Here is a 26,133-nt window from a genome sequence, read left to right as displayed (position 1 = left end):
ATAAACACAAGCAAACAGACAAATGAGAAAATGGCTAAAGAAACACTGTGACTTATAAATGAGGTGGACCTATCTTGTACCTTGTAAAGGGGTTTTTCACTGGGCCCCAGAGGAAGGTTGCGTCTCTCTTTCGTCTAAAGAACCACCACCCCCCCTCCCTGCCCATCCAGCCCGAGTCAGGGAAGCAACGCAAGAGAGGAATGGCTGGGAATCATGACTCATCTGCAAGGCCAAGAGCAGGTTGGCCTCTGAGATGGCCACTGGGCCAGGCAGTTGGAAGCACTGAGTCGTGTCTCTGGGAAATGGGAGTCTCGGAAGAAGGCAGGTGCTTGCTCACCAGGATAATTGGAAAGGGGGCCCTGGGGACACCACGGCCATCCCTAGAATCACACAAGCGCTGGTGGCCCCAATCTCTTGTTCCCTCAACTAAACCTGGCAGACCCCTGGGGCAAGAATCCTGGAACATAAATAGTGCATTAGGGCACTGAGGAGTGAGTCACAGCTTTTTAGAGTGGGGAGGTCCCTGGAGATCATCAAATTCAACTACCCTCTAACTTAAAGATGGGGAAAAATGAGGCCCAGAGAAGTGGGGAGATTAACTCAAGGCCACATAGCAAATTCATGATAGAGTTAATTCACAGGTGAGTATTCAAAGAGCATACAACTCAGCAGCCTCCTCCAAGGGAGGGAAAAAAAAAAAAAAACCGGACTCCCCCCCAAAGAATTTGATCTTACCCCATTGAGTTCCAGTGGTGTATCCAAAGTGGAATTCTTTCACCAAATATGAATTATAACAGGTAGAGAAACAGGAGGACAGGCTTTACCATACTATGCTCACAGTCCCTGCATTTAACCATCCATGTTTCATCCCTGACAAATGGTACTCATGAGGTCCAGAGATTACACTGGGTTTGAGATACAGTCAGGGGGCCACATCCAGTGACATTACATTTGAGGATGGCAGCCTGGCAGGACAGAGCAGAGACACAGAACATCTGTAGGAAATGTCACACCTGGCTGGGAGCTTACCTGGGAGGCTGCTGGCTGACCGATGATGACCCAGCCTGGACACTGCTGGTCCTGATGCGAAACTGAAGCATTGGATGCCCACTGATCCAGGAACCCCTGGGGTGTGTAGACCCCACAGTCCTTGATGCTAGTTTTTTGTTCAAACTCCTCACACACACCATCACCATCATGGAAATAGCACCGGCTAGGTTCATCTGCAGGAGATGGACAGAGAAGGAAGAGAACAGATAGATATTTGTTCTTTGGTCTCAGCTGAAATCCACAGTAGTGGGATGAAACCAGCACAATTATCAGCACTGTAAAGCCCGTCATCAGGGTCATGAGGGATTATTATTCACCCTTAAAAAGGAGATCCCGCCATTTGTGACAAGATGATGAACCTGTAGGACATGATACTAAGTGAAGTAAGCCAGACACAAAAGGGTCTACTAGTGGATGATTCCACTTGAATGAGGACTAGAAAGTAGTGAAACTCACAGGAGGAGAGACTACAGAGGTGGTTGCCAGGGGCTGGGGGGAGGGGGAAATTATTGAGAGTTACTGTTCAGTGGGTATAAGGTTGCCGTTATACAAGACGATGTAAAACATCGTTAAACTTCTGGCTAACCTGGGCTTATGGTTATATCGAGGATATGCATATATATTGAGCATATGCATATATACCAATACATGGTTATATTGAGTATATGCATACTTGCAAATTTAGAGCGTCTATCTTGTACTACATATGTTCGAGCACACACATTCACAAACACAAACCCCAAGTGAGCACCACAGCCACCTTATGACAAAGGCTTTACTGTTCTAATTTTTTCAGTCCTCCAGATTAGGACTATTGCCCAAAGCTGGGGCTCCCAGGTGGCTCAGTGGGTTAAACATCTGCCTTTGGCTCAGGTCATGATCCCAGGGTGCTGGGATGGCCTCACTTGGGTTCCCTGTTCAGTAGGGAGTCTGTTTTTCCCTCTCTCTTTGCCTTTCCCCCCAATTCATGTGCACTCACTCTCTCTCTCTCAAATAAATAAATAAAATCTTTAAAAAAAAACAATAACTTGCCCAAAGTCACATGGTGTATTCATGCCAGATCGTAGTTTCAAATTCAGGCTTTCACCTTTTCCAAGTCCTGGGTATATCATCTGACACCACAGAACTTCACAGTGGCAAACTGAGGTTTACTGAACTCCAAAGAGAGTTCCGTGTAACCTAACTGGCTTCATTCCCAGCTCTGTTAACTCAACTGCTCTGGTACTTAAGACAAATCTCGGGGCGGCTAGGCGGCTCAGTCGTTAAGCGTCTGCCTTCAGCTCAGGTCATGATCCCAGGGTCCTGGGATTGAGCTCCCATCCAGTTCTCTGCTCAGCGGGAAGCCTGCTTCTCCCTCTCCCACTCCCCCTACTTGTGTTCCCTCTCTTGCTGTCTCTCTCTCTGTCAAATAAATAAATAAAATCTTTTAAAAAAAATGACAAATCTCTTTTCCCCTCTGGGCTCAATGAGATAAGAGGGTCAGCGTGCCCAGTGTCCGGGAGCCCTTCCTGTCTGCTGGCCCAGGCTCCTCAGGGCTTGGTAGTTAAACTTAAAGGCCAAGTGAGTTCTCAAGCTCCCACGTAATTCAAATCACAGCAGGGACAACTTAGAAATGCAGCGGGCCACGGTGACTCTTGGCAGCCAGGACACAGATCATGGAAGCCTGGAGCTGACAGATGCCTTCCAAGGAGGAAGGAGCCATGCACGTGGCTCGCTGTTTCAGCACCGATCAATATCAGGAGAAATCAGAACGCGGCTGTCTGAAAAACAGTCCTCTGCTCATCTGTTAATAACTCAAATATCAGGTCGTCTGTGCTCTTTTCCCAATACTTCTGGGAAAAACTGAATACACCTTTCTGTGTGGGCTCCTATTTTGTGAAGATCCCTAGCCCAACACTTAACTGTGCCGACCTACCTACACACTACAGCTGTTCTGAAAGACGGAGCTTCTTGAAATCTGGTCCCTACGAGGTGTCTTCGGGTGAGCCTAAAGTCATCATCCAAACTAGTGATGGAGATGCTATAAGAAACTACGTCCAGGCAAAAGGCATGTTTCCAGGGAAAATCTGAACATCCCAGGCATATCAGAACATAGAGTCATCCTAAGAATACTGCTTGGCCTAGGACATCCTTCTCCTATATACTCTAAAACCATAGAGTGGAGCCCCGTTTCTGATCAGGAGCTGACTTCTGTCCCTCTTATTGGCTATCTAACCTTGCACAATTAGCTTCACCTTTCAGCCTCTGGCTTTCCATCTGTAATACAAAAAGGATGGTCCTAAACGCTGTAGTAATGTTGTATGGTGACAGATGGTGACTACACTTATCACAGTGAGCACTGAGTCACGTACGGAATTGTTGACTCAGTATGTTGTACACCTGAAACTGAAATAACATTGTATGTTAATTATACTTTAACAAAACGAAAAGAAAGGAATGATTGCCCCAGCCAGGAAAAACCTCTCAGGATACCCACAAAACTCTCATAGGACGTGGACATAAACATGCTTTGTACATTTTAGAATAACAGTCAAGAGAAAAAAAAATATTCTTCTTTTAAGGGGTCAATTTATTTCTAGCTGACTGAACTCACCTTGTGAAATCAGTATTCACCTAAAACACTCTGTGTGGCAGCCCGCCCCCCCCCCACCCCCAGAAAGAGCCAGGGTCAAGTAGAATTAAAACTTGGAATTCTAGGATGCTGACTATCTGAAAAAGGAGTCTATGAATTTAGGGGCAGCAGAATGTTGAGCCCCTTCCAAGCTCCAAAATCCCTTATTTATTTCAGCAAACAGTTTATATAGTGAAACACTATCAAAAGAGCCAGAATAAATCAATTCATTATAATTCAATTATTTAAGGATACATCTGAGCCAGCTGAGGACTCCAGTGGCCAGTAGCATGCCCGGCAGCTCAAGGATGCAGAGAAGACAGACTCAGCACTTCCCAGTAGCTCCAACCTCTTGGTGAACGGGGCCAACTTAATATATGATAAAATGTAGACCGGATCCCAGAGTGACCAGCCGTTCATCCAGATGTTACTCTTTTGAAATTCAATCAAGGGAATCGCAAAAAGCACAGGTTCAGATCCTAGCTCTGTCATATATAAGCTGTACAGGACTTAAATAACCTAACCTCTCTGAACTTTATTTTCTCATCCATGAAAAGAAAGGGAGGTAATAATATATCTACCCAGTGTTGTTGCAACGATTTCACGAGATGATGTGTACAATGCCAGCAACTTCACCCATTTTAGCTAGGAGGATACTGAGAGCCAGAGGCAGTAAGGAGTCTGCTTCCAGATCAGAGGGAGATGGGAGCAGAGCTAGAAGTAAGAGCCTGGCCTTTTGAGACCTCAGAGGGAAATGCCCCCTTTGCCCCGTGTTCCAGCTACAGAATAATGAAACCACGTCCTTTTGAGGGTAGGATCGTGGGGTTGCTTCACTGCTGGAACTACATTCTCCCCCTCCAACACCAAGACAGGGAAAGTAAGATTATAATAAGATCATGGAAGATCTATTCTCTAAGATGACTTAATTCATATTCTCAGCAAAGAGACCTCAAGAGTGGCAGGAATTAGGGCTAAGTTAGGAATTAGGGCTGAGTTCTCATGAAGGCCAACTTCTCCCTGATTATGTTTAAGACCTCCATATTTCTGTCTTCTGGGACTTAGAAGAACCAGGGAATGAAGGAGAGGTAGGGGTAGACACAGTAGATAAATAAGTGAGAAGGTATTCCAGTAGATGATAGATAGATAGGCAAGCAGAGACAGAGTTAAGAGAGAGATAGGAGGTGGTAGAGAGAGAGAGAGAAAGAGACAGAATAAATATGCCTGGTTTCTCCCTTAAGATTCTGCTGACAAAGCTACCATGAACCACTTTTTGAAATAACAGCCTTGGACTCTGCTATTCATTTTCTCTTGCTACTGGAGTCCCGGGGGCCCTTCAGCTACATCTGCCAGTCTTCATCTGGGGAATTTTCTCTTCCTCCCTACTCCCATGCCCCAAGCACTGTAGAGAACAGAGCGAGGAACGGAATAAAAAATGCGTGGCCAGGAAAAACAAAGACAGCAACAACAACACAATAAAACAAAACTGTCCCTCCCATTTTCATTACATCCATTTACTTGGTGCTCGTTGAACACTTCATGCTGGTAGCTGAGCAGGTTATAGTGAAAAGAGTTTAAAGTCAATACCAAAGTCAAACGATCACCCTGCCACCAGCCTTCCCTGTAGTAGCTAGGTGGCACTAATCATTATACAGCCCCCTGGAGCGCTCAGCAAATAACTGTTGAATGAATGAATGACTAAAATCTAGCACTCACAATGCACATGTTCCTGTCCAGGCATGGTTCACACTCTGCACCCTTGGAGAAGTTTCTTTAGATAGGGTCTTATGGTGTAGGGAAAGGGGCTGAGATGCCGGTGATAACTGGCTTACAATGGGCTTGCTCTGGGCAGTATGATTTCCCCACCTCACCCCTTCTTCCCCTGACATAAGAGAACTTGTCTCAGACTCAGTCCCTCTTGTGCAGTAACACATTTAGAAACTGTTCTATCCAGCTAGAGGACCTGACGTGGGGCGCAGGCATTGCCAAATCTGTCATCCCCAGCTGAACTTTCCTGTGCTACTTTCTTTTCCTTCTGGAAGAAACTCACTCAGCTCCAGGAGCCTGAGGCAGATGGGCTCTCTGTAAGTGGACAGACACAGATGATGCTGCTTCTCATTGACTTAATTTTCAATTTCCATCTGTCTGGAGCATCAGGATGAAGCTATGCCCCTGCATTCCTGAGGCTTGTCTGAAGGACACTATTTGAGATGGTCAGAGATTAGTATCCCTACTTGAGAGCTTGGAAGCCAAGTCTTAGGAAAATGAGATGAGTTTACCTTGGCATGTAAGCAAAGCCTGGGGTTTAGGCTTTTGTCAAGAGTTCTTGTCCTTAAAGTCAGAAACCCTGGATTCAATATGTCCATGATTACCAGGTAATCGTGAATCGATTTACTTATAGTGGAACGACTTCAACCCAACTGGGGGACACTAATGAACTTCAGCTTGATTAGAAAATTGTGAATTTGCAACACCACTAGAATCCTTGAGGTGAATGAATAAAAGAAAAAGCTGGAGAGTTCATTGCTGGAAAAGGAAGCAGGTACTTAAATTGCTCTTGTCAGCTCAGTACAAGAACTTAAGAGGATTTCCACAAGCCCTCATCTCAAGAATCTTGAAGACCAGATAATCATAAGCTATTGACTACCGCAAAAAGGAACTCAAGCCGATGTGTTCTTCAAACAAGGCCTGAGATAGTGGATATTCCTCAGGATGGTGGGATAATTTAGTAGAATTGAATTCTAACCCCAAGTACATATCTGCCCATGCTGTGCTTCACATGTAATGCTGTGACAGATTCCCCTGCTTAGGGAGATCATCTTCCCTAGCTTGGCATGCAATCTTCCACAACGAACCCCTCCCATTTTCCAAAGCAGCCATTCCCCATCATTCCGTCATGCCCTCACATGGGTAGATTCCTCTGTCTAGGATCTATTTCTCATTTTTCACTTTGCTAACTCCTGCTGGGTCTTCATATACAGCTAAGAGTGTCTCCTCTGGCAGGCTGTCTCCATCCTCCCTTCTCTCTCACTGGCTCCCATCCTAGCTCGATTAGACGATTTTCCTCTGTGCTCCTTCTCACAATTCCCAGATTCACCTGATCTAGCTTTGGCCAACCTGTCTATGAACAAGACCCTTTTTCAGCCATCCCAGCAGGCAAGAGGTATCTCTGGGTACAAAATTGCTGACCCTCATGCCAGTAGTTCCAACTCATAGCACAGGATCTAGAACAAAGGAGGTGCCTGACAAATGGGTAAGGAATAGAGGAGTGGATGAATGACAAATGAAAGCAATGGATGCTTTATATTTACTATTGATTATTACCAGTTTAGGCATGTTCTCAACTAACCAGGTGTTGGTATACTTTTCTGTGATGTGATTGCTGGCGATGTCATGAGAGTACTACATACCAGATTTCATCAAAACAGAGGTATCTTCTTCCAGTGGAATGACATATCTTGTCAAAAAGATTGACTAGCTTCACTGTTAAAGTTTGAAATTAAATCTTCAAACTTGAGGACTAACAGCAGTTTTTCTAAAACAAACCCCAAGGGGTGGTCTCACAAATGTATCCATAACATCCAGTGGGACTATGAACGGAGTAATCCTCTGGCAATCATTTCAGCAGGCAACAAGTAAGAAGCACTAAGCCTTTCTGAAGATTCAGGAGGGAGGGTCATTATTATCCCCAGCTAAGATAGTTTTTCACTGCCTGATGAGAACTGGAGAAGAGGGTCAATCCTTGTTATCAGTATTTATCTACTCAGTATCTGCTCTGTGTCCGTGGTGGTACTGGGGATACACTGATGAATTAGACTGGGCTCCTCCCTTCTGGGTGGAATCAATACTGCTTGGGAAAACAGGAAAAGGCTTCCCGAGAAGACAGTTTGGGGCAGCGTCTTGGAGGAAGAAAAGAATTGGAGGATGTGAAGGGCGGAGTATGAGCGATAGATGAGCCTGGATCATTGTGTGTATATGAGGAAGCTGTCAAGGTTAGAGTTACGGAAGAAGGATGAGTCCTGGGACTGATGAACTGAAAAGCTGACCTGAGGCAATGCCATGTTGAGGCATTTGAATTTTACTGTTTAGAACTGGAGAGACTTGAAGGTTTTTCTGACAGGAATACCTGTGATTTTCACACTCTTAGAGGCGGTGAGGTAAAAGACCTGATTTGGTTTACTAGGTGTGCCGTTTACTATTTATATGACTTTGGGGAAATTACTTAGAATTTCTAGATCTTGCTTTCTCCATTTGAATGGTTGAAGGAATGAATGTTTATTTTACTCTGATGCTCAGATCACCTAATAATACTTATGATTATATAACAATCCAAAATATTTGCTTAGTTTCTTCTGCGTGCTAGGTACTGTGATAAACTGTAGGTCCAGAGCAGTAAATAAATCATCCATGACCTTCACCTCATGGAACTTATAGTCTAGTGGTAAATGTAGGTGAAGCACTCAGGACATAATAGGTGTTCAGTAAATGGTCTACGACAATGATGACGATCTTGGAGTTGAAAGCAATGATGTCATTTCCTGTATGGGAAAGCTGAGGTTCATAGAATTGAAGTGATTTGCTGAAGCCTTTAGAGAATGTCTCTAGTAGAGACAAGACTAGATCATTGGTTCTTGAACTCATAATGCACAATGGCCTTTCGGCTACACCATGCCGATTTACCAGACCGTGTTTTCAGTATATAATTCTGGCAACAAGATAATTCGTTACCCTTAACCAAGTTTCAGTATTCCTTTTGGGAATCTCCATTTTCACTTTTCACAACATCCCTGGTGTGGTCCAAATATTAGTAGTCCGAGACGCTTTCGGGGTTACCAAGTCTCCAGCCCATCAAGGAAAAAAAATAAACAAACAAACAATAAACAAAACAAAACTCTCCACAGATGAGAACTTTAAGAAATAGTAAATGTAATATAAGACTCAGGGAGTAAGAAAGAATTTGAATGCATGCTCTCCTGATATGGGCTACCTTCCAAAGGATGGTAGGATTGACCTGTCTTTCTAAACTTCTTGTCTGTGAAGATGGGTCAGATTTTGAGAAATTAGTACATATCTCTATTTCCAGCTGAGGGAACAGTGATTGGCATTAGGATATTCGGTTAGTCCAAATGATTACTATTTTCTGTATTTTTTTAAACACCAGAAAAAATTGTATTTTTAAATTCAGCTGTTTGTTTAGGGATGGGTCCAACCACAACAAGCTTCATGCCACATAACAGTTCATCCAAACAACAACAACAAACGACCAAAAAATGCACAATCTTTGTGTCCAAATAATAGTTTCTTGGAACATAGGAAACTGGAGTGCTTAACTCCCACAGGTTTACAAAGGGGAAGCTTGGCAGGGACATGGTGGCATATTGGTATATGTTGCCTCTGGAACAGAAATATCTGGACTTTATATCGCCTATGTTCAAAGGCTTCATGGCAAACCCACACTGCTGACCTCATTTAATTCTATTCAACCCGGGGTTTGTTCTTAACCTCCTCAACCGGATCAGTCCGTCCGGAGTACAGAAGGCAGGGTGGTGAAGGCTTCTAAAGAACCATGAATTTGCTAACAAGTTTCAGATGCTGGTTAGGTCTACTGAATCGGAGGAGCTTAAGTTGGTTTCTGGTTCCTCCAAGGGTTGGCCATATACCAAAGTGGGCCAGAAATGCCTTCCCGTGTTTCACTGTGACAACCAGGCATCATCGAGTAAACAGAAAGAACTAGGAAAACAAGAATGGATCTGCATATATTCTCACATTAACACTCCCATCCCACATCCAGGCCTATCATGGAGAGCACCCTCTGGGGTACAGCCTGGTCCTCTGTCCACTTGGCCCTTACGATACTCTCTTAACTGGTTTGGGTCTTCCCCATTTCCCAAGAGTTATGACCTAAAGTGATTAATCGATGAGGAATTTAACTATGAGGGTGTCTAGAATACTTAGTTGACTTCTGCAAAATGTGAACGTCCCACCTAGCACTCAAATCCTTCCGTACGCTAGCTCCACTGTCTTGTCTATCCTCATTCCCAACCGTATCTCTGTCCTCAAATGCAGAGTTTCTTCCCAAATTTCACAGCTCAGAGCTTCTGTCCTTATTTCTTTAGCCGAAAAGGCTAGTCTCTGCCTGAATCTCCCAACTGGATTTGACTCAGACATTTTTAACTCTATGAAGCCTCACCTGTCACTCTTTCGTACTGCTACCTGTCCAGTACAAACTGACCCCCTTTCCTTCCTGCATCACTCTTCTCTCCTTCCAAATCAGCAAAACAGGATATGGCCTATATAAAAATATTAGTTAAAGAAATACAAAAATTGAAAAAAAAAATAACCTCCTTTCATTCCACATCTCCTTACCACCATGTCTCCTCCTTCACACTTCTCTTTCCACGATTCATGGAGCTTATTCAGAGTTACCTTTACTTACACTGCCGACCTTCTCACCTACAAGTCACTCTTCAGTTCTCTCCAATCTGACTTCTATACTCGCCACTCTACCAAAATCAATCTTGTCCAGATCACCACTGACCTTAAGGTGGCTAAAACCATAACATCAAAATCCTTGTCTTGCTAGACTGCCTTGAAGCATATAAAGAAACAGCCCCTTCCTTCCTTCCTGAAGCATTCGCTCATGGATTCCATGGCACATACTATCCCATTTCTTTCTGGCTCCCAGCTTATCCCACATACACTTATTTGCTGCTTTCTGCTTCCCTAGACCTCTGCTAAATGCTGCCAGGCTTCAGGGACAGGCCTTAGGTCCCCTTTCCTATCTACCTACATTTGGTCTTTCAGTCCTCATTTATAATAAAAATGTTAAAATATCAATGTGTCTCTTTAGAAATGACGTCTTCTCTGAGTCCTAACGGCCTACAGTGACATCCCTACTTCAACATCTATTTAAAAGCATTCCAAAACCATCATATCTAAAGCAGAAGTAATGTTTTCTCCCACATTCTTTTCTTGCCCATCTCAGTAAATGACAACATTGCCCAACAATGGCCAGACCAAAACTGTCTGAGTCATGTCTCCCATTTTTCCAGCCCGCCCTCCAACCCCACATAAAGCCCATGAGCACATTCTGTGTACCCGTTCATCTCAGGGTATTCCAAAAGATTCACTTCTGTTCCATCACTGCCACCATAACCCAGGCCACGGTCACTCTTCCACTGCTCATCGAATAAGTCTTTTTGCTTCTTCAGTCTGTTTCCTGATCCCCCCTCCTCCAGAGCACAGCCGGAGTGCTCTTTTTAAAAATGTAAACTTTCAGGCCATCCTCCTGCCTAAAACTCCTCAGTGATTTCCCATAACATGTGAGACGCGATTCAGTCTCTATCTCAGCCAACAAGTCCTCACCTTAGCTATCATCTCCTACTACTGCCCCCCTTGCTCACTACCAACCAACCAACCATCCATCCATCCATCTATCCTTCCATCCATCCATCCCCCTGTTTAACATGCCTCTATTTCTTAAATGAGCAAAATTTGCTATTGCTCCAGGAACTTGAACTTGCTGTTCACTTACCTAGAATATTTTTTCTTTGGCTTTTCTCACAATCTCTTCCTTTTTATCATTTATGGCCCAGTTAAAATATAAATTCCTCAAATACCAACCTCGTCTACTTACAGTAAGCTCACATCTCATTCCACCATCCCCATTAGAGCATTCATACCATCTTGTAGTATTTCCTTCACACCATTATTCATGATCTAAAGATAAATCCTATGTATTATTGTTTCTCCTCCCCACTGTTCCCCCACCCCATGTCACACAGGTTTCACAGAAGCACGTTTCCAAGTGGATACATTTCTTTAGGATCAAGAAAATCGTCTCATCATATTATGGAATTGACATTTGAGGATGAATGAATGAGTGGACTAAGCACAGCTCTTGCATTGTGTGAGACATTTCTGGGCTGTCTCCAGTGTTACTTCTATTCACATTTCTGATTCTTAGGACAAAGCCATTCTCGTAGCAGGTGTTGAGTAGATGATGAATTAACAAAGTTCTTTTGCAGTTTCAGAATGTCTGTTATTGATTGTACTGAAGAGACCGCAAACCTGACTTGAATCTGTTTCAGCAGATTGTACGATAGAAAGGTTTTTATGAAAATATTAATTAGAATGAGATCCTATTATAAATCCAAGCACATATTAGAGGGAAAAATCCAATTCTATCTAAACCATCCCATAATATTTTCCTCCCATGAGACATCATGCCTCACCATCTGTCCTAAATATTGTTTTATTTTCTTCCTTAACTGAATTTGCAAAGCAGTGGAACATCTGGATAGAAAAGGTAGTGCCTACTGGACTGAAATTTAATAAAGAAATTTGGTGGTCTTATGACTTGGAACTTGAAGATACATTTGCATCACCTTGAATTTAGTATTGTTATTTGAATGGCCTAAGAAGATGATATACAAAGATAGTGATCCTAATAAGTGACAAGGCATTCAATAGAGCAGAATGCTCAAAGCCCTGAATGATTTTCAGCTGGGTCTCTTTTGGATTCCAGTGCTATCTCATGATATGGGAGAGGAGGTAAAATTCAGTCCCACAATGACTTACGTAGCAGCCACGAAACAGGCAGGCGTTCTAAGCACAGACAGGAGGGAGAGTGATGCCTAGGACCCGAAGGCCTTTAAAAGTATGAGCAGGAAATAACAGAATGAGATTTGTCTGGGATAATATAAGCTAATAATAAATGGAGAAAAGGGAACTGAAGCATTCATAAGCAGAGAATGTACAAAAGTGGCATAAAAGGGTGATGAAGGGAGACAACCGCAAATCAGGCGTCCATGGTTGTAACGTGATCTCGTCGCCCCATACCAAAAATAAATAAGTAAATAAATAGATAAAAAAAAGAAAGGATAGAGAATGAGACACTTTCTCAAAATCAGCAGCTTGATCAAGAGACCAGGAGTTGAGGGTACCTGGGTGGCTCAGTTGGTTAAGCAACTGCCTTCAGCTCAGGTCATGATCCCGGAGACCCAGGATCAAGTCCCTCGTTGGGCTCCCAGCTCCATGGGGAGTCTGCTTCTCCCTCTGACCTTCTCTTCGCTCATGCTCTCTCTCACTGTCTGTCTCTCAAATAAATAAATAAAATCTTTAAAAAAAGAGAGAGAGGGAGAGGAAGAGAGAGAGAGAGAGAGAGATTGAACAGGAGTCGAGAAGAGATGCTCTCTCATTCCCCTCTCTGGGCTACGATCTCCCTTCTCCAGATGGAGTTACACCAAGTAGCACTAGGATCCCCTTCAACGGAGTCATTCTACAATGTATTTTTTTTTTTCTTAAGATTTTATTTATTTACCTGGCACAGAGAGAAACTGAGAGAGAGGAATACAAGCAGGAGGAGTGGGAGAAGGAGAAGCAGGCTTCCCACCGAGCAGGGAACCCGATGTGGGGCTCAATCCCAGCCCCCTGGGATCATGCCTGAGCCGAAGGCAGATGCTTAACGACTGAGCCACCCATGCATCCCACATATTTGGTTCTTAAGTTTCCGCTCTTTATTCATGAAACCAGGTCTTCAGTCTGAAGATGGGGAAACATCAGCGAAATGAAACCTGAGAACGGCACCGTTGAACCCCATCCTAGAAACACAGGAGAGGACTCTGGCCAACAGCAGGTGGAATAAAGGACAGGAAATCCAAATCTGAACCTCAGGTCTCCAAGACCAGGTAACACACATCGCCATTCTGGGCTCCGTTCTTTGTGTCTATCAAAAGGAAATGACAAGACTGCTTCTCCCACCCGTTTCAGAAAGTGGCTGCAATGATCAAATAAAATATCATGGCGAATACTCAGACATGTGATTGTTTGCACGTTTCTTTGGTGCAGATGCAATCCAGAACTCCTCTCCCGAACCATCACATGGCTTGCTCAGCTCACTGTCTTGGCCTTAGCCTCACGTCCAGGGCTCAGTGGGGCCTCTTCCCAAACACGCCGCCTCCACTCCCGTCTCTGCAGACTCCATCACACTCACCGATTTCACTGTCTATGGAGCATTCCATTGCTTCTCTATCAGTGACCTTGATGACTGCATTCTCTCTAACACAGAGTGGCAGTTCCTTGAGAGCAGAAACATGGGCTGTTCTGCCCACTTACTCCACGCCCAACTTCAGGACACCGAGGACAGTCAGTACGGAGCGCCAAATGAATGAACGAATGAAGGCTTAGCCTTGCAAGGAAGGGTCTCTAGAAATTATCTAGTCCACATGCTTCCTTTTTGCAGATGTGGAAACAGAGATTCAGAAATGTTAGGTAAGTTGCCGAAAGCTGTATGGTTCATTGCTTCAGGCCAAGGGGTTGGGTTGGCTCATTATATAAATATCGGGGATATGCAATTTCAAATAGAAATCGGTCTGTGAGGAATGTGTATACATAACCGTAAGGAAAACACCATGCCTCCAAACAAAGGCAGTTTGGGCACATACGCATGTCTGTTCTTCAGTGCAGTAAAACGAGCCACCTAGCAATCCATTAGAGTGTCCTCAAATTTCCAGAGAAGAGAGACTTCTGGGTAAGTGGATGCTATGTCGCCAGGGAACCGAGGATGAATCAGGGCACCACATGAAAACCAAGCCAGTCACCCCAGTCTGGCACAGCTGGTCATGACTAAGGTGACCGCAGTGTGCTTGGTTCTTGGTGGGGTTCCCATGCAAGAAACTAGAGTGTCCAAATGGAGCCCTCCCACCCGAGCCCTGATTGGCTTGGCCCGCTTCGAAGACCATCCTCCTGCCATATGGTTCAGATAAGTTCAGAAAGATGAGGCATTCAAGCCACAGTGTCCTCCATCTCCAAGTTAGTGAGGTGGGCAACACAGCGCTCACGGGCGGAAGCCAAGTCAGCGGGCTGAGCTGTACGCGGGTAAGTTTTCTTTACCTTACGTGGTGGCAGGGCTCCTCTTGTGCCTTTGCAAGAGGATTTTCTGTTAATTTGAATATATGCTCTTTGATCTGTATTGCTGAACGGTATTTTGTTTGTACAGAAATGCATATATGTGTATGTGTCTCTCTCTCCTCCCAATAAGGAAAAAGATAGGGAAGGACAGAAGGGAGAGAGGAAGGAAGGAAGGGGAGGAGGGAAGGAAGGAAGGAAGGAGGGGAAAACTGGTCCTAAATTTTAAGAGTTAACCTGGAACATTTAAAAACATCAATCAAAACCCCTCTAACCAACAGAATCTGGGCTGAAAGTGAAATTGGCCACCTCCGAAGATACTGGTATCCATTCAACATTTGCCAGCAGAGGCTCGATGACCATGGACAAGGCAAAATTGTGTCCCTGCTGCTTCTGTAGCCTTCTCTTTTCTTCTCTAGCATGCTCAAGTCTCAGCTGACAGCCTCCAAGTATGGCTGCTTCCCAAAGAGACCATATTGTCCCAAATTCCCAACACTGCTTTTCCTCTAACTAGTCTCCAGTCATCTTTATCCATAGTTTAACCAACCACTCCTCTGCAAAAAACCTGTTAAACCTGCCCCACCCTGGGAGCCTGCTTGCCACCCCCTTAATGCCTTCCCATAGCATCCGCTACGTCTCCAATACCAGTATTAGTACCAGGTATAAATGTATTGACTGAATGGATAATGGGATGACTTGGTACGTGCTGGGCACTTTGTTAAATGTTAAATATTTTTCAATATACAATGTCAATCCAAGAAGAGCCCTGTTTGTTTGGTGCTATTGCTATCCCCACTTGACAGACAAGGAAATTGTGTATGAAGAGGCTAAGTCATTAGATTCACATGAGGTTTCACAAGTTGAAGCTGGAATCGGATCTTGATGAGTTGGATTCCATAGTCCATGCCCACCCATGCTGCCCAGTTTATGTGTTTTGTGGGGCTGTGGACACCGAGGGGGATCTAAAGAGACAAGCTCTTCAGAGGCGGCCTGAGACACTACGATGCTGTGGTCCATGCAGGGTCTGGGGGAGGAAGCTGCCGGGGCTGCCATCACATCCCAGCCCTGCACGGAGGAGCTGGGTGTTCCCCAGCAGCACACAACACACTTCCCGTCTGAGTCCCGGTTCCCTCCTGGGCAAATTCATGAGATAACGACTGCCTTTCAGACATTCAGGGGATGAAATGAGAAGCTGTATTAAAAAACACCTGGCGTGGAGTCCAGCAGGAAAACAGATTCCGTGAAGGATCAGAAGTCCCCCTTTCCCTAAAGGAAGCGATCTGTTTCTGCTACTCCGTGCCAGTTAAATGGCATGGCCTCAATCACTTCTGTTTTGGTTAAACCTTTTTATTTATTTATTTTTTTTAAGTGGAATCTGAGTTTTTGTTGGCAGGTGACTGGACACACTGGGGCCCAGCCTCCGGGCCCACAGTCCATTAGGGAATTTACGAGGACAGATGGGGAGCCTTCAACTCAAGCACTCCCTTCAGAGGCAGTGCTTACAAAGCCATCAATTTCCTTAACAAAGAGCGCCGGCTTAAATGCGGGAGTAAAGCAGTGCGATTTACACAGCTATCCACTTTCCTTTGAATTCTCTGCCTGGGGGGTGGCCTACCTGCAGTCCTTTCCAGCTACTAGTGAATTAGGCTCCCTCCCAAAAAGGAAGCTAGCAGGCACTGGCCCTGACTTTTGAAAAGCAGCTCAATTTGGGGTTATCAGACAGTTCTGGAGGGGGGATCTAAGTAACCACCAAAGGCCCCCAGATTGGCACATCCCTTCTGCTAAGGTTCTAAAGCCCCTGGACCTTGTCAAAGAGTTAGGGCCACGGTCAGCACTGAGATGGGGAAAGAGGGCTGCTGCCGCGGAGCCCTTCTCTCCTTTATACCAAAGGAAAAAGAGGCTCGAAAGAACAGTATTGGCAAATACTTGTAATAGTGCTTTGTGGCTCCGTGGCCTGTCAGTCCTGTGACATGTCAATCCCGTGACATGGTCCCAGTATAGATGAAGAAACTGTAGCAGCCTCCGCCCCACTTCTGAGGCAGAAATGGGTTTGGAACACTAGCAACTTTGCTCTGGGGCCTGGGCACAAAACCATCACAGTGAGACATCCTGCTGGACAGGAGAGGACCCTGAGAAGCCAGAGGGCCTGTGATTTAAACAGGGGTTTGTCTGCCTCTAAAGACCAACAAAGCTCTACTCCGCTTTGTTGCCTGAATAATAAAACTGTCTGCTAAGAAACATGTCCTTCCTTCACTCATTTATTCTGTATTTACTGAGCCGCAAACTCTTTGCCAGGCCTGGGACTGAATTCTGGGGAGTCAGATGAATTACACCAGCTCTCAACACCCCAAGAGCCCAGGGTCTGGACTCGGGGGGCCAGCAAGTCCATGCCTGCGGTAGGAGACACTGCAGGAGCACAGAGAAGGGCGTCCCATCCCCACACACAGAGCCTCAGTGCTGCCCAGATTCCAGATTCGAGAAAGCTTCCCTTGGGAGGGAACACTGGGGCTGAAACTCTGAAGGGTCCTAGGACGGGGAGTGGGGATGCTTGCCAGTCTCTGTGAGCCAAGGGACAGAAGCCGGAAACAGCCTAGTCTGTAAAGCACAGAAGATGCTGGGGCGTGAAGTACAAATGCCTGCTTCCGACCTTGAATGATGGAGGACAGAGGACGAAGTAAGGGATTTAGATTTGACTCTTCAGAGGGAGAGGGACAAAGGGATGTTTGCATTTTAAGAAGACTGCTCTCACTACAGGGGAGTCTAGGTGAAGGCAAGCCAGAGATGGGGAACCTGGGACCATTTTCTCTTGCAAAAGTCCAGGCAGGAGCTGGGGGTGGGGGTTCGGTGTGTGTGGGGGGGACTGGGACAAAGCAAGGAAGGTGGGGAGAGGGAGGAGGGACTGATTTGGGGAGGGGGTTAGGTTTCAAGGTAAAATGGGCACCATGGTAATTGGCTGGATGTGGGGAATGACCAAGAGGGAAGAGTGAAGGATGTTTCCCAAGCTTCTAGGGGAAATGTCTGGTTGGCGAGTGGCGCCACCAGTTGAGAAGGAGAGAAACAGGAGTTGCAGCAGGTCTGGGGAGAAAAATCAGTATGCTTGCTATCAGATGCGATGAGTATGAGTACCGTGGGGGCATCCAGTTAGAGCAACTAGGTCTGCAAGTCCGTACATAGGTCCAGAGAAAAACCCAGACTGAAGACAGAGACTCTGGGGTCTTTGGTTTTGAAGGATGAGCTCAAGGAGAGAGTGTAGCATGAGAAGTAGCTCCTTTTGGGACTCTGGACAGCTCTAATATTTTAAAGCATGGACAGAAGGACTGTGTAGGTATGGCCAGAGGGGTTAAGGAAAACTAGAAAGGGATACACTTCAGAGGAAGTGTCAACATTTCAAGAAAGAGCCAGATAAGTTAGGGGAGAAATAGACTGAAATCGTTCTATTAAATCATGCTATTTAATAGAATCTCCCTCATGGCTTCCCTGTGTAAAGATTCTTAACTTTCTGCTTGATCTCTTTCAGGGACAGGGCGTTCGATACCTGTAAGAACTAGATTATTCATAGTCATCGTAATCGATATTTACTGAACACTTTCTGAAGGACAAAAACCAATCTGGCGTCCTCAGCGCCTAGCGTGAACCTGACACATAAAAGGCGCTCAACAAATCTGGGATGAACTCATTCATCAGGGACGGAAAGGATATATCCCAGCTCCCGGAGACGTGAAGAACGGCACTCCCATTTCACAGATGGAAAAAGATGTTTGGTGGACAGAACCTGGCACAGAGATGCGGTCCCCTGTGTTCTTGGGTCAGGTCATTCAGTCTCTCTCTCTCTCTCTCTCTCCATTTAGGAGTTCTCACGGCCAAGGGCACACCGACAAATGGGAAGGTAGAGGGGTTGAAGATGCTTGTGCAGCCCTCTCGCGGGTAATGAGGCTGAACTCAAGTTATAGGCGTGGTGTTGGACTGAGGGATCGGCCCCCCTGGGACCTTCTGCAGCCCTGCCGACAGTGGCTGCAACTGTAGTTCAATCTTACGGGTAAACTGGGCTGGGTTTCTGACTGGTGTTGACACCAGACTCACTCTGATTTCTCTTCAGATCAGTTTGCCAAGAGTACTTGGTTGGCCCTTGAAGAGCATCCCACTGCAGGGAGGTTGGTCTAACAACCTGCTCCAGGCACATTAGGCTTCTGCCCAGGAACCACGCCTTGCTGCAGAATCGCACCCAGACACCCACCTATCTAGTGACTTCCTCTGAGTAGCTTTTTTTGGAACCACTTTACTCACTGCACCCCCCCAAAAGAAGGCTCATTCTGGACATTTATAGCAGCAGAGCTGTGCACCTGGTCTTAAGGAGCCCAGGTGCCCAGGTGCCCAGGAAGGTTCACAGACTCCCCCCAAGCCAGGGAGCTTTCAAACATTCCTCCTGTGATCCCCTCCCAGGAGTCTCTGCCCGTCCTTAACACACCGCTCTTACAAAGTCCTCCAATGAAGGACTTCTGCTGCCACTTGTCACTCCCATCTGCATGCTACCTAGCACAGAGCTTTGCATGCAGCAGGCGCTTAATACAGACCCCCCCCCCCAAAAAAAAACAAACAAAAAAACCGAGTGTGAGATTGGTCACATTGGCTTCCAGCTGTCTTTGGGGGATCCCTGTGGCTGCTGCCTGGGGCGGGGGAGAAGGGAACCTTAGCCCCAATAAGCAGGACTAGACCCTGGGTGTGGAGTGTTTTATCTTCCGGTCTGGCAAATGAACACTGAAAACCCAATCCTTTAAAAATTATTATAATTTCAGATTTGCTTTATCTTAATTTCTTCTCGAGCACTGAATCGGTAGCAGCCAAAAGAAAGTCGCTTCTAGTTTCTCCCTCTGTTAAGTATTTAATGATCTGTAAACAAACACTTCAGATAGTGTTTCTTAAAGAGACCCTGGGATCCTTTTGTTATATGAAGATTCCTTTGCAGCACACGCATTGTTTCTCCTTCTCATTATGTGTTTGCGGGCAGGCTGTTCAACTCTTGATCAAGAGGACACATTTTATTAGATAACCTTAATGATCAAGAGGTAGTGTAAATTAAGAGTTCAGCCCGAGGGCTTGAGAATCAGGCTTCCCTTTACTGGAAGCCTTGAGTAAATGACTTAACATCTCTGTGCTTTTTTCTTATCCAGCCACCTCTAGCTGGCATAATATTAAAACTACCACAAAGGGTCAATGCAATTAATCAAGGGAGTTAATAGAGAAAAAGCATTAAATTAATGAAAACGAATGAAATTAATCATGAACTACTTCTACTACAATGTCTACTGTCAGGGACGCTGAGATGGAAGAAGTGTGGAAATAGACAGACATGTCTCGCCACTCCTACTTGTTCTGAGAGTCTGGTATTTTGGAGGACAGCCCCAGCTCCTCTGCTTGCGGAGCTAGGCAGATCTGGGTTCCAATCCCGGCTCTGCTGTTTAAGGATCACCAGCTTAGGACAAGTCACTTCCTCTTCCCAGGCTTCAGCTCCTCCTTGGGTAGAATGGGAGCAAATACCCACCCCACCCTACCCCACCCCCACTCTCCTGCTGCCTCCTGGAGAGCCAAAGTTGAGGTCAAGTAGGCTGCGAGGCCACCAGCAGCCATGGGATGCCTCGCTCCTGAAGGTTTGTTTCCCCGTGTGGTGGTTTTCCAGCTCGATAAATATTTACTGAACGAAGGCCACTTTCTCAAAAGTCACTTAAACATTTGGGGGCTCTGTTGTGTTATTTGGAAAGTGGTGATAATAATGCCTGGTTGCCGGGGGTGTTGTGGGTTTGAAATGAGACCACGCAGAAGGTTCTCCGTCAGTATCCAAAGGCTCCCTTCTGCAGCCCCTCAAGGGATGCCTTGAGGTGGTGAGCAGTTTGGGCTCATCTGGGCGCTCTTTTCTGTCACAGAGTGTCACTTAGTTCAGTGCATCAGTTAATGACCGGCTGGACCTGAATGCTGGGGACACAAGAACGGACAGGCTAACTTCTTCCACGAAGGGTAAAGGGAGACCGATGTGTAATGGGAAAATGTGGAGATCAGTACAATTACAGCTAAGCTTCTCCAGGCCCACGAGCAAGATGCAATGAGGTAATACCCTCACCTCTTCATTTCCCCCATGCCTTGATTTCCCCAAGTGGCTATCCTTTTACCTGCCTAGATGCTCATCCATCTATGCCAGTGGTAAGCTGTACTTTTTCTGGACAGGGCCAGACAGTAAATATTTTGGCTCTGTGGGCCCTCCAAGGTCTCTGTTGGAACTACTCAACTCTGTCTTTGTATTGGCAAATATCAAAACCAAGGAGTATACGTGGGTTTCAATGAAACTGTATGTACCCAGATGGGCTGCAGGTCAGGCTTGGTCAAGGGCAATAGCTGGCTGACCCCTGAGTGATGTAAGCAGGCACTTGCCTCGGATGCCTGGTGCAGGGCTTGGCACAGAACGTCAGACCAGGAGCAACGGCCTCCCCGAGGGCTTCAGGGGCCCAAAGGATGAGAACTTGCAAGGTTCCAGGCTCAACTCCCTCCTTCACTCCCATCTGGCCATGGTGCCTTTCTCTGACCCCCTCGCAAGCCCTTGTCTGCCTTGAGGATTTAACAGTCTGAACTTCTTGCAATCCTTACTCCATCACTCTGCTCCACATCTCCCTAATTTGTCCATTTCCTGTTCGACCTTCAAGTCTAGCATAAATGTAGGCGTTCTCAAGGAGGCTCTTCCTGACTCTTAGCCCCTGTAAAGGACGCCCTTCATGGACACACTTTCAAGCACGTCCACTTACTGGGACTTTCAACAACCGCATTCAGACGACTGTTAGTGTCATCCCCCTGGCCTTCCTTGACCACTGCTTCCTCGTCCACGTGCACCTAGTGCCGGGCTAGGCACACAGCAGGCATCAAGACACGTGTGAATGAATGACACGACGGGATCTGGCAGCCAGTCCGCACGGTCTCCTGGTTCTGACTGCGGGTGTTAGAGCTGATTTATTCTGCCGGCTATAGCACTGGGCTTTTCACACAATCCTGACTGCTCATCCATCATTTTATTTTAAGCACATTACTTCTCTGTCCAAAAAGAAAAGGAGGATACAATTAGGTCTATATCCCTCACTTGCTTAATATTTCAATTTCCCCCAGGGCACTCCCTTCAAGTGGAGATCACAGCTCATGAATATTAAGTGTATCTTCCAACACAACATGGTCCCCAAGAAAGAGCAGAAAGCCAGCAGCTAGGGAAATGCCCCAACACCCGGCCCTCCAGGCCTCTGTCTCTCTCTGGCTCTCCCCAGCTACCTCGGCCACGACGGTGGCGCAGACGCACAGTGAGGCACAGGGAGGTGAGGCAGGTCTCTGGTCACACTATAACGGCCATAAAGAAGCCCTTGTTCTTGGCTCCCCGGATTCACCTGCCTGGAAGTCAGGCTGCCTTTCAAAGGCACACATCAAAGTGTGGTGTTGATTCCTCAAACTCAAGCTCCAAGCCCTTCTGAGCCTGACCCCTCCCCGCGAGTCAGGAAGCCGACCCGGGCTAAGGGCTAGAATTCCTCCCTTCTGGCGTCAGAGCGGTCCTGTTTCTTTTCATGCCAGCCTGGCCTCTCTGTGGGGTAGGCCTCCCGGGTTTCCGAAGGAGGTGGCGAGCCGAGCGAGGTCTGAGGCTGGATGGTCAGCTTGATCCTAACCGGTGTTGACTCCACTTGGGCTGTTTGAATGCATCCATCAGACCTCCCAGTTGAGGACTTCAGATCTTCAGTCCTGCCCCTCTCAGCAGCCTTTGGCCCATCGCCTCCCTTTCCTGCTCCTTTGTCCCCTTAGTGACCCTCTTTGACCCTGCAGGTTAAAGGAATTCCTTTCTCCTCCCCAAGCCTCCATTTCTTTTAAAATGCACAGTTTAAAAACAATAATGATCCCGGATTTAAATTCTGGAAGTCAGAGTTGAAAGGGCCCTGGGAGCTCATCTGGCTCATCCCATCACCTGATAGCTGGGGGAGCTGAGATCAAGGGGGCGGTCCCTTGGCACAAGGGACCACCACATTTTTATGGCAGGCTCAGGCTCAGGACCACTCCCTGCCCCCGACCCCATGGATCAGAGGCCATTGTATCAGTCACTACTGACAGGGGAGTGAGGAAGGGGCAGGGGACCCGGCAGTAACTGACACTGTCAAGGGTCTACTTACTGCCATGCGCTGTGCTAAACACCCTACGGTCATTCCGTCTTCCTCTAAGCACAGGTGGGGGATTATAATCATGCCCGTTTTCCAGAGAGGACACCGAGACCCGCAGAGAGCATGGGAGATGCCCAGGACGACCCAGAGAGTAATTACACGCACGGGATATTTGAACTCAGGCTCTTGTGTCGCTGCCACTTTGCCATGACAACAGGATTAGGTGTCAAAGTCCTCCTAAGCTAAAAAACAATGTTGCTTCTGTCCATGGAGGGTGAGCTCTTAAAAATGAAAATACAGCCCGAAACACAGGAGGGCCTTTTGTCGGGGCAGGGGGTTTATGCCATGGAATGTTTATAGGGTGATAATAACCGAAAGTCATAGTTTTCATGACTCATGAAAAAGGCACAGAAGACCTACGCATTCCCTTTCATGTCCTGCTGTGTGCCAATGGCACCAAAACAAAAAGAGTGGAAAAGAGAAAGCTGTCTGCTGTTTCTTGGGAGTTCATCCGGATACTGGACATGGTCTTTAGAGGCAGGCAGATGGGGTCTGAGGTCTTTTCTGATCCACCCCACTGGGGTACTTAGGACAAGCCACTGACACTCTTAGGACCTCTCTTTCCTCATCGGTGAAGTGGGCATTATGAGTCCAAATGTGCAGAGTTGATGGGAAAATGAATGAAACCATGGACGAAAAGGGTTTTTAGCACAGAAGCCAGGACAGTTAGGTGCCTACATATGACACAACTTCATGGTTCAGTGTGCAGACCCTGTCCCGGAGCACTGTGAACCCCTCCTCCGCTATTTCTGACTGTGGGACTTTGGACAAGTTACTTAACCTCTCTGAACCTCAGAGGATCTCTTGTAGGCAATTGGGATAATAACATCATTTATCTCCTAGGATTCCGGGGTGGATTGATACAACTTCTGAATCAATGGCATTAATAAAGGCAGGAAAAATACAGTAGTAGCAAACACATAGGTAACACTTACCAGGTGCCACTGTTTTAAAGATCTTTACATATATAACCTCATATCATCCACACAAGAGCCCTAAGAGGTAGGATCTATTACAACCCATTTTACTGATGAGAAAACTGAAACTCAGATTACAAAGTGGCTGAGCCAGGCTCGTCACCCAGAATCCATGTTCTCTTTTTGTTTTTGTTTTAAGATTTATTTATTTGAGAGAGAGAGAGAAAGAGAGAGAGAGACAGCGAGAGAGCACACACAGGACAGGGAGAGGAAGAGAAAATCTCAAGCAGACTCTGTGCTGAATGCAGAGCCTGACGTGGGCTCCATCCCATCACCCCAAGAACACGACCTGGGCTGAAACCACGAGTCAGAGGTTCAATCGACTATGCCACCCAGGCGCCCCTAGAATCTATGTTCTTCATCAACACGCCACACGTCACCATGCCACCCAGCCTGACAGGTGATTGCCTTCATGCCTTGGTCACCACCACCACCACCACCACTGTGACTGCCACTAATATTTCTCTTCTCTTCTTTTCAAGGCACGGCTTCAAGTCAAAGGAAGCTTTATTTCAGGAGGGTCACTTGGTGAAAGTTACGCTTCCCACAGAGGGAAGTCTGAAGAAATACCCGCGTCCAGGAGAGGGTTTAATTTTGTTTTTTTTAATTTTAATTTTTTGTAAGGTGAGAGGTGGACCGTCTTATTATGATTTCACTTCGTTAGAAAGAAAAATAATAATAAATGCAACTCCCAGCAGAGCCCATTCTCTGCCCCCCCTTTCCACTTCCCCTCCCCCCAACCAGATGCTGTTTTTCTTTTCAGTCACTGTTGTTCTAAAGTATCATTAGAACATCCACCGAAAAGACGTGTCGATTCATCTTCTTGTTTTTCTTTCTCGCCTTGGCTCAGAGCAGGCCAGGGCAGCCTGACACAGGGGCCACAAGGCTCTGTGACCCCCCGTCCCTCCCAGGGACTGGGGAGTGGGGAGGAGGACTGATCTCCCCTCCTCCGCCTCAGCTTCCTCCCAGATAACTGAGTTACTGGCCCTGGCTCCGGGACAGGGCTGGAGATGCTATGTCAGGGACCAGAGACGACGTCATGCTCACGGCAGCCCCAGCATGGTGGGGAGGAGAGGAGTCAGGAAGAAGTGAGAAGAAGAGACATACAGGAGTAACAACGTGGGGGTCCATTTGCTTTGCTTTCCTAACTGTGTATCAGCATCAAGTAGGATTTGACATCCCAAAGTCTTTAAATAAAGGACACACAGAGGATGCCAGTGTCAGACAGGAAAAGAAGCCTTAGAGTCTTCAGTCCGATCACTCTCATGTCCCAGAGGGGGAAACTGAGGCTGCTAGATGCTGAGCTGCAGCCCAGGCCCCTGCATCTAAATTCCTCCCCGGGACCAGCCATCCTGAAGGACACAGGGCAGTAATGAAAAGGGAGCACGAGGAATCCTCCACAAGTACATCTCCCGCAGGGGACTGCGTGTCATCTCAGAAGGTAGCTCACTCCCAGCGCTGGCTTGAGAGGTAACCCTGGGTAGAGCCCCTTTGGGGGATGCTTCCCATTTTGTCCAATCTGAACACTACCTTCCCGCCTTCTGCTTTTATCAGCAACCTGGCTGTAGTTTATGACTCAGTGCTGTAGGGACAGAATTCCCAGCGCTGCTGAACACTGCCTCCAGCCAGCGTCTGTTGGGGTGGGGTGAGGGTGTGCGGTGGGGAGTTATCATTTGACTGATACCACATTTTTTAACTGAAACCTAAGGCCTGGTGTATGTTATGTTTTTTAAAAAGGGGGAAAAGGACAAGATAATTTCCACATCGCTGGGGATGCAGCCTACATTGCCTAAGAGGTCTTGTGGGTGGTTCCTTTTAACAAGCAAGTCATTATGTGCTGGGGGATGAGGGCGCCGGGGTGGGAAAGTGGGAAAGGGAAGTCCCAGGGTGTTGCCTAATCACACATTGGCACCTTGGGAATACTTCCGGATGTGTGGGCTTCTGAAAAGTGAATGGGAATGCCACCATAAATCTGTCACCCACCCTCACACTGGTGTCACCAAACCCAGGGAAAACACTGGCCCAACTAAACAGTCGGGGACAAAAAATAATGAAGGGGAAGAAGAGAAAGGAAGGAAGAAGGGAGGGAGGAGAGAAGGAAGTCATCCATTTAGATGGTGGGAAGAGGAGTAGAGTAGAAAAAGCAGGGGGTCTCTACTCAGTCTGAGATGGGATCACACCTCTATGAGGCCTGTTACCTTGATCCAGTTAAGACATCATAATAGGTCTTAGATCCCTCATCTGGGTACGAGTCCTTTCACAGGCTCACACTAAAGAAAGGGGCCTGACACAGGACATACACCCCACCTAATGGGTGACAGTCAATGGTGGTTGTTGCTGCTACTCATCCCCTACCCCCACC

The 26,133-nt window shown here is 46.6% G+C and overlaps 1 protein-coding gene across 1 annotated transcript in view; it reads right to left on the bottom strand.

The window, feature by feature from the left end:
• The window catches only part of LOC111146361 (pappalysin 1), a 236,448-nt gene that overhangs the window by 92,168 nt on the left and 118,147 nt on the right, over positions 1–26,133 (bottom strand). Inside the window, 1 exon segment of the mRNA XM_022501889.1 lies at positions 1,030–1,223. Within this exon segment, the coding sequence (XP_022357597.1) occupies positions 1,030–1,223 (194 nt within the window).

The sequence above is a fragment of the Enhydra lutris genome, unplaced genomic scaffold (assembly GCF_002288905.1).
Source record: "Enhydra lutris kenyoni isolate GAN:26980312 unplaced genomic scaffold, ASM228890v2 scaffoldscaffold13, whole genome shotgun sequence".
Classification (NCBI taxonomy): Eukaryota; Metazoa; Chordata; class Mammalia; order Carnivora; family Mustelidae; genus Enhydra; species Enhydra lutris.
This window is presented reverse-complemented; position numbering and strand designations above follow the sequence as displayed.